Here is a 9,211-nt window from a genome sequence, read left to right on the forward strand (position 1 = left end):
TTATCATAAGTCGTGTATTAAATAACACATTTTACATGGTTGTTGGTACCTCAGTTTTATTTTAAAGGAAAAAAAAGATTTTAAAAATCAATGAAAACGGGACTTCTCCAGGGGTCCAGGGGTTATGATTCTTCACTCCCACTGTAGGGGGCACAGGTTTGATCCCTGGTGGCAGCGCTTAAGATCCCGCAGCCCTCACAGTGCAGCCAAAAACAAACAGAAAAACAATGAAAAGGAAGCAGTGACTATCTGAACACTTGTCTTCTGAAGACTGCAGGGCTGCATTTGGAGGAGAGAAAGTTGAAGACCACGATTCAGAGGGCTAGGGCTGGACCACAGAAAAGTAAACCATTTGGGGCTGGAAGGAGCTAGGTCTTGGGGGAATTTCTGGGTCCTGTCCTTGGGAATGAGGACTTGTGTAGACAAGGAGGAGGACGAAGGGCAGGAGGGTGAGAGATGCGTGATCTCAGAACACAGCACTCCAGAGTTAGTTCAGGACTCTTCCAAGGTCTCACAGAATGAGTCATCCCGATCATTGACCTCACAGCGTCCTTCACTTGGTCCAAGGCCACCTGATGGGTCTTCAGGCTCCCGGGGAGAAGCATCAATTAGAACCTAGTGCGGCTGTGGTGGAAGCACTGCTCTTGGGACCTGCAGGGAGAGTGATAAAGTCTCCTGAGGTCCCCACCCTGCTGGGCAAGGACTCAGCAGACAGTGCACCCAGCCAGAGCCACTTACATCTTATCCCTCCCTCTGCCAAAGGCTGGGTGACTGATCTGGGACCCAACGATAAGGAAGGAGACATTACCTCATTGCCAAGCAACGGAGTCTCCACACGTCCTGGAATTTAAAAAAGAAGGAAGAAATAGAATGCATCAGTTAGGATCAAAAGTGATTATCTTGAGTGGTGGGAGACGACCCACAACATCAGAACTCCATCTCCAATTAACCCCTGGAATCTTTCTGGCTTCAGAAAAGATTATCCCAGTGATCCCTGAGAAGTTGGGTCAGCCTTCCCCTGTCACACATCTTAGACGTTAGGAAAAGTGAAAAGTGGGAGAAGCTGGGGGCGGGCGGTTAGGTAGCAGGGTGCCCCTCAAAACTTATTACCTTTCCGGGCCCTGATGTGGATGGCAATTCCCACCAGAAAGAAGACTAGCCCGACCAGGAAGGCTGCAGCTCCGCTCAGCATCTTTCTCCAAGAATATTCAGACTGAGCTCCTAAGGGAAACAGGTCTCAAAGTTGGCCAAAAGCTCCCAATATTTGGTGCTCCTTTCTGAAACTCCATCCACCTGCAATGCAGAAGACCCCGGTTCAATCCCTGAGTTGGGAAAATCCCCTGGAGGAGGGCATGGCTACCCATTCCAGTAATCTTGCCTGGGAAATCCCATGGACAGAGGAGCGTGGCTGCTACAGTCCATGGAGTCCCAAAGAGTCAAACATGACAGTGACTAACATTTTCTCCTGAAATCCCAGGGTCTGTGTTGGACAGCAAAACAATGCTGTCCAGAGCAAGAATACATCTTTGGGTCCAAGGTTTGTACTCATGGAGTTTCTGTTAATGATTCTGATGGCCAATAAGAATCCCCCCCTAAATGTTAAGGCCAAAGTACCAGAGGACACAAGTTCCCAAAATCAGAAGTGAATGACAAGGTGATTAGACCTCCTTATTTCTTGGAAGATCCAAGGGTAGCTATCTGCCATGGTTTTTCCCCACCCCAGCCCAACGAACCCAATTTCTATGACTCCTTCAGATCAGAGGGAGGAACTAGGGCTGTGGCCAAGGTGAATAGGGAGATAACACAGGCCCTGTCCAGGGTGATCGACACGAGTTGGGTTCAGAAAGTACAAGCTGGTTCTCACTCCACTCCACAGAAACAGGGCTCGGCAAGCTGGGATGGTCAACAAGGCAGGTGTAGACCTCTCCAAGCTCAGGCGTCATGGGCAGCATCACCGTCATCTGAAAGGTCCAGTCTCCATTCCTGATGAGGCCGGTGGACATGACCCCCTCTCTTTGTTCCTGCCCATTCTGGAACCAGGTGACCTTGATGTCCCCTGGGTAGAAACCTGTCACCAAGCAAAGCAGCAGATTGCGGTGCTGCAGGGCTGGGGTCTTCTCCGGATACACTGTCACCTCTGGTTGCACTAGGAGGAGAGAGAAAAAATGAGAGGTGGTGAAGGAAATCCACAAAGCCAACACCGGAGTGCCTTTAGGGGCTGTCTCTGCCCTGAGTCTCTTCCCCAGATTACCCACCTGGCAACCAGAAATGTGGGGAAAGCTCACCCCCAGGACTCAGACACTGGAAATGTCAGTGTCCACAAGGAGGATGTGGGCTTTATCAGACACACCTACAATTTTCCTTGTGTTCAGGAAGACACTAGCCCTCAAAGGTGCCAAGAACTGGTATCTGGGACCAAGACCACAGTGACCTGACCCCTGAGGACAGATCATATATAGTCTCCCCTGCACCTGACCCTGATGGATAGATATCCTGAAGCAGGAAACTGCCCAGGACAAGGAAGAAGAGCCACACCCAGGCTCCCACCTAGGAGACCCCAACTCCCACCTCACCTCTCCTCCCCACGGTGAAGGGTGCACCCAGCTTGTAGTTGCGTCTGCAAAGCATGTCCACAGAGGCTCTACTCCTCGCCAGTATATCCGGCCGATTGTTCCACAGCTCAGCATCGGGCTTCCCCAGCTCCGTCAAGGCCACAAACATTCCCAAGTCGCTGTCGAAACGTGCATACTCCTCCAGGTTGAAGATGAATCTGACCACAAACTGCACCTTTTCTGTCCCATTGGTGAAGTAACAGTCAGCCTTTGCCTGGGTCACAAAATCTTCTGGAAAACCAAAGAAGACTATGAACCAGCCCCCATCTTTAGGAAACCCCTACCTGATATATTATAATGGACCATATGGATTGGAGAGGAGGGCTTTGACCTCAGTAAATCTGACAAAGTAGCCTCTGCTCATCTGGGCCACACCCTGGTTCCTCGTAGCAAACAGACATCCATTCTTTAAAAAAAAAAAAGTGGTACACATATACAATGGAATATGCAGTTCAGTTCAGTTCAGTTCAGTCGCTTAGTTGTGTCTGTCCATCACCAACTGCCAGAGTCCACCCAAACTCATATCCATTGAGTTGGTGATGCCATCCATCTCATCCTCTGTCCTCCCCTTCTCCTCCTGCCCTCAATCTTTCCCAGCATCAGGGTCTTTACAAATGCATCAGCTCTTCGCATCAGATGGCCAAAGTATTGGAGTTTCAGCTTCAGCATCAGTCCTTCCAGTGAACACCCAGGACTGATCTGCTTTAGGATGGACTGGTTGGATCTCCTTGCAGTCCAAGGGACTCTCAAGAGTCTTCTCCAACATCATAGTTAAAAAGCATCAAGTCTTTGACACTCAGCTTTCTTTATAGTCCAACTCTTACAACCATACATGACTACTGGAAAAACCATAGCCTTGACTAGATGGACCTTTGTGGACAAAGTAATGTCTCTGATTTTTAATATGCTGTCCAGGTTGGTCATAACTTTCCTTTCAAGGAGTAAGCATCTTTTAATTTCATGGCTGCAATCACCATCTGCAGTGATTTTGGAGCCCCAAAAAATAAAGTCTGTCACTGTTTCCACTGTTTCCCCATCTATCTGCCATGAAGTGATGGGACCAGATGCCATGATCTTCGTTTTCTGATTGTTGAGCTTTAAGGCAACTTTTTCACTCTCCTCTTTCACTTTCATCAAGAGGCTCTTTAGTTCTTCTTCACTTTCTGCCATAAGGGTGGTGTCATCTGCATAGCTGAGGTTATTGATATTTCTCCTGGCAATCTTGATTCCAGCTTGTGCCTCCTCCAGCCCAGCATTCCTCATGATGTACTCTGCATTTAAGTTAAATAAGCAGGGTGACAATATACAGCCTTGACGTACTCCTTTTCCTATTTGGAACCAGTCTGTTGTTCCATGTTCAGTTCTAACAGTTGCTTCCTGACCTGCATACAGGTTTCTCAAGAGGCAGGTCAAGTGGTCTGGTATTCCCATCTCCTTCTGAATTTTCCACAGTTTATTGTGATCCACACAGTCAAAGGCTTTGGCATAGTCGATAAAGCAGAAATAGATGTTTTTCTGGAACTCTCTTGGTTTTTTGATGATCCAGCAGATTTTGGCAATTTGATCTCTGGTTCCTCTGCCTTTTCTAAAACCAGCTTGAACATCTGGAAGATTACTCAGCCATAAAAAAGAATGAAATAACGCCATTTGCAGCAACATGGATGGACCTAGAGATTATCATTTAAGTGAAGTAAGTCAAAGGCAAATATCATATGGTATTGTTTAAATGTGGAATCAGAAATAAAAGCCGTACAAATGAACTTACCTACACAACAGAAATAGAGTACAGTTATAGAAAACAAACTTATGGTCGTCAGGCGTAAGGAGGGGAGGGATAAATTGGGAGATCAGAAATGACATATATATACCACTGTATATAAAATAGCTAACAGCAAGGACCTGCTGTATAGCATACAGAACTCTGCTCAATACTCTGTAATGGCCTATATGGGGGGAAAAAATAATGAAAAGAGTGGATGTATGTATATGTATAACTGATTCACTTTGCTGTTCACCTGAAACAAACACAACATTATAAATTAACTATACTCCAATAATTTTTTTTAAAAAAGAACATTCTTTCTTCTTTGAAAGAACCCTGAGGGCCAGCCTATCAGGCCAGCCAAATAGGAGACGTGTCACCCAAAGAAGCAAGTCAAAATAAGTCCAGGGACATGAACATTCATTCAACAAAAATACATTCATTTGACCAATATTTATAGACTGTTTGTGTTTTGCCAGACAAAGTGCTAAGTGTCTCCAACCCAGGCTTCCAGAAGCCCAGACTTTTAATTCTCCTTATTATCAAGTCAAAACCAACCATCCCTGTATGGAATAGCTCAATTTTCTTGCCATTAGCAGCTTCATTCTATATATTCCTTCTGGAGTAAAATGAAAGGAAGGTGGAGGTGAGGTGAAAAAAAGACAAATGCAGAGCAGATTCACAGTAGTAGAAATTTCCCTTCTGCTTTCCACTTAAATAGGTTTTCTCAGGAATTTTCTCCTGTGCCTTTTCCTGTACATGGTTACTCAGAGACCTCATCCCCTCTGTTGGCTCTAGCAAAGTAATGATCTCATTACCTCTATCAGCTTTGGGCAAAATAATATAAATCCCTGGTTTGAATATGCCTTTATCATCATCATCACCATCATTGGCCCTATATGTACAGTTCTAGTGGTTGTAATAACATGGTGATAAGGAATATAAGCTTAACTTAAACATTCTCTGGAGCCTTTAATATTAAGCATTTCTACTGAAGAATGAATTAAAAAATTCAAGTCCAGGGATTCCCTAGTGGCTCAGAGGTTTAAAAAAAAAAAAAAATCCGCCTAGCAATGCAGGAGACACGAGTTTGATCCCTGATCCAGGAAGATGCCACCTGCCGCAGAGCAACAAAGCCCGTGGGCCACAGCTACTGAGCCTGCTGTGCTCGAGCGCCCCGGAGCCACAACTAGGGCAGCCCGCACGCCCCGGGGCCCGTGCTCTGCAGTGAGAGAAGCCGCTGCAGCGAGAAACCCATGCACAGCGACTCGAGAGTGCCCCCTCCCTGTCCCGACTGGAGAGGAGCCCACGCAGCAATGAAGACCAAGCGCTTCAAAGTAACTAAACAAATTTTAAAAATGATTTTTAAAACTCCAAATCAAAAACAAAATCTAAATCCTTCAATATTCTGTGATAAACCATAATGGAAAAGAATTTGAAACAGAATGTACATATCTATATACATGTACACACATATAACTGAGTCCCTTTGCCATACAGCGGTAATTAACACAACATGTAATTCAACCATACTTCAATAAAAATAAATTTAAATAAGTAGAAAAATAAAAATCAAACCCATTCTCCATTATGATTTTCTACTTTCAAAGTACGTTACTAGTATTGGTAGTGATTAGTTTGAGCTCTGTATTAACTTTCATACACTGTACCTCATTTCTAAATGGTTCATGTTCTCCAAAACAGTTTTAATTTTCCAAAGTTATTTAATCAATCTTCATAGGTGAGAAAAAGTGTGACTGTTTGTTTACTATGGTAAATTCGTATGTTGAAATCCCAAATCCCAAGGATGATGGTATTAATTGGTGGTTTCGGGGGAAGGACCTCAGTTGAGAGTGTGAGCTCTTGATAAATGGGATTAGCGCCCCTAGGGAAGAGGCTCCAGAGAGCGCCCCAGCCCCTTCCGCCACGTCAGGACACAGAGAAGGCACCAGCTCCGAACCAGGATGACGGCCTTTCCCAGGACACAACCAGGCTGGAGTCTTGATCTTGGACTCCTCAGCCTCCAGAACTTTGAGAAATAAATGTCTGTTGTTTATAAGCCACCGAATCTGTGGTATTTGTCATAGCAGTCCAGACTAAGATAATGACAGCTGTCTTAAACTTGAAGATGCGGGTGCTTTTAAGAGAGAAACTGGTGTGTGGCCGAGGGCCAGGTCTCGGTTGACTGGGGTTCTGGTTCTGCATCTGCTGGTGTCTCATAGAAACAGACACTTCCCCTTCCTGACCTGCTTCCCCATCGATAAAGATGGGGCTTCAGTCCCCGCACACCACCACCCAGGTAGAGCTCGAAAGCATTTGGGTCAAGTAAGAAAAGAAGCAGAATGCGAGGGAGCGGACGTGGCCCACATGCTCGGTGGAGCATTAGCCACAGAAAAGAACAAGATGGGGTCATTTGCAGAGATGCGGATGGACCCAGAGACTGTCATACAGAGTGAAATAAGTCAGAAGGAGAAAAGCAAATATCAAATACTGATGCATGTCTGTGGAATCTAAAAAACATGGTATAAATGACGTTGTTTGTGAAGCAGAAATAAAGACACAGACGTAGCGAACAAATGTATGGATAAGTAGGGAATGGGAGGTGGGGGGATGAAACCGGGAGGTCGGGATTGATGTATAGACACTATTGATACCATGTATAAAATAGACAACTAATGAGAACCTACTGTTGAGCAATGGCACCCACTCCAGTACTCTTGCCTGGAAAATCCCATGGACGGAGGAGCCTGGTGGGCTACAGTCCATGGGGTCCCTAAGAGTCGGACATGAATGAATGACTTCACTTTCCCTTTTCCTTTCATGCACTGGAGAAGGCAATGGCACCCCACTCCAGTGTTCTTGCCTGGAAAATCCCAGGGACAGAGGAGCCTGCTGGGCTGCCGTCTCTGGGGTCGCACAGAGTCGGACACAACTGAAGCGACTTAGCAGCAGCACTGTAGAGCACAGGGAAGTCTACTCAGTGCTCTGCAGTGACGTAACTGGGAAGGAAATCCAAAAAAAAGGGGATACATGTGTGTGTATAGCTGATCCACCTTGCTCTACAGTAGAAACAGACACAACATTGTAAAGCAACTATACACCAATAAAAATTAATTTTAAAAAATTAAACTTTTTTAAAAAGCAGAATGCAATTCAACACATAATGACATTTACTAATATTTTTAATGCACACAGAAAACTGCTACATCTTTTCTAAAGCCACCCTGATACTTAAAGCCACAGCAGACACGGAATGGAAGGGAGGGAGAGAGGACAGAGAGAAGCAAGTGATGGCAAGGTGCTGTGAGCTCGTTGGGAGAGAGAACTCCACTCTGTGCACTTGAGAACCACGTAAAAGGACTTTCAAATGGGTTAGTAGTGCAGATGAACCAGGAATGATCTCCCGGAAGAAGGCATTTCAGCTGAGATGTGAAGGGTGATCCTGATCTCAGATGCAGACCTGCTTTCGTGTCAAAGTGCGGAGGAACTACTGGGCTGAGTGTCAGGAGGGCAACATCCTTCCTGGGCCAGCCAGACTGATCTCAAACTCAGATGAGTCTCTAATCTCCAATTCCCTCTTTCATCTTACAGTCTAAATTAGAAAAATAATTATTTTTCTGTCAGATCTGTGTCAGAGTTTAGGTCTTACTGATCATGTGTGTGTGTGTGTGTGTTATTGTTGTTGCTTAACAGAAATGACAAGCTCAGAGAGGTTTCTGTTCTCCAAGAACAATGATCTCCTCACACCCACCCTCCCCACCCCTAGGGTTTTGTTCCTCTTTTGTGTTTAACGAGACTGGCGTTTAAAGGGGCTCTGTTTTTAGAATGTTGTATCCTGTTTTCTTCTGATAAATATGTTTTCGGAATGCACTGTCACTTCATGTTTGCATAGCTTAACTTCTCAGCTAGACAAATACCAGTAAGCATATGTACCTGGCAACCTGAGGACAGGCATCACATATTCAATTTCTCCTGTTTGTCAAATTGCTTGGTACAATCTGACCATGTTACAGAGGCTTAAAAACGTCAAGTGACGCAGTCAAGTCCATACATGCATAAAGAAACAGTCACAAATAAAAGGAGTCACAATCATCAAACTCCTGGCTGAAAGACAGTGGCAATTTTCAGCCTGCCTCAATTTTTCACAGTTCTCCAGATGGCCACCAATACCATAAGGACCCTGAGCAAGCAATATGTCTCCCTTTTGTTGAATCAGTGGTGGTTCTGGGACAGGAAGTCCCTTTCCCCGCCGCTCCATTTCATGTGGTAAAGCGGGAGGGAAAGCTTTTCTCTGAGAAAGATTCTCTGAAGCCAGAGCTGCTTCCTGTCTGGACTGGAACCTGGACCTGTAGGGAAAGGCCTCTCTCCCCCGTGTCAACGTGTGCCTCTATACCTGAAAGAAATCACTATGTTCTTACCTGGAGAATCTCTGCCTTGAGTCATAGAAGCATCCAGCCTGAGAACCGTGGATGAGAAGGCCACCATCCAGGGAACCCAGATAGGACTCATTCTGGAAGAAAGCAAACAAGACAGGAAAATCCCCACCTCTTTAGAACGGGGCTTGGCCACACACACTCAGTCAAATATTCATGCAGAGCAGAGATGTCTCTCTGTCTACCCCAGGATTGGAAACTCCTCATCCAGATAACCAATCAAGCTGGAGGAGCTTAGTGTCATTAGGTGCTGGGTAGGATGCCTTCATAAAGTCATGTGATACCACTCCAGAATTTTTCACCTGCAGAATCACTGGCTGCAGTTCAGGGACTTGGAAACTGGACGAGGAGAAAAAAGAAAAACTACTCTACAGGGTATGTGGTCTCAGGACGACTAGGCAGAT

General features: G+C 45.5%; 1 protein-coding gene across 1 annotated transcript; it reads right to left on the bottom strand.

Moving 5' to 3' along the window:
- Positions 1-554: 554 nt before the first annotated feature.
- LOC138069509 (HLA class II histocompatibility antigen, DO beta chain) lies at positions 555-8,883 on the bottom strand. The gene is made up of 6 exons (XM_068960830.1): positions 8,793-8,883; positions 2,574-2,843; positions 1,865-2,146; positions 1,111-1,221; positions 809-840; positions 555-651 (listed from the first exon to the last, which is right to left on the bottom strand). The coding sequence occupies exons 1-6, from the start codon at positions 8,881-8,883 to the stop codon at positions 616-618; spliced, it is 822 nt and encodes a 273-aa protein (XP_068816931.1). The 3' UTR covers positions 555-615.
- Between the last annotated feature and the right edge of the window lie 328 nt (positions 8,884-9,211).

This window comes from Capricornis sumatraensis, chromosome 22 (assembly GCF_032405125.1).
Source record: "Capricornis sumatraensis isolate serow.1 chromosome 22, serow.2, whole genome shotgun sequence".
NCBI classification, from domain to species: Eukaryota; Metazoa; Chordata; class Mammalia; order Artiodactyla; family Bovidae; genus Capricornis; species Capricornis sumatraensis.

Bases quoted from the DNA above. Each gene is read 5' to 3' on its own strand.
- LOC138069509 (XM_068960830.1), bottom strand. From the start codon at position 8,883: ATGAGTCCTATCTGGGTTCCCTGGATGGTGGCCTTCTCATCCACGGTT. The intron at 2,147-2,573 runs GTGAGGTGGGAG...CTCTCCTCCTAG, and splicing joins CTTCACCGTGGGGAGGAGAG to TGCAACCAGAGGTGACAGTG. The intron at 1,222-1,864 runs GTGAGAACCAGC...TGTTTCCCTTAG, and splicing joins CCCTGTTTCTGTGGAGTGGA to GAGCTCAGTCTGAATATTCT.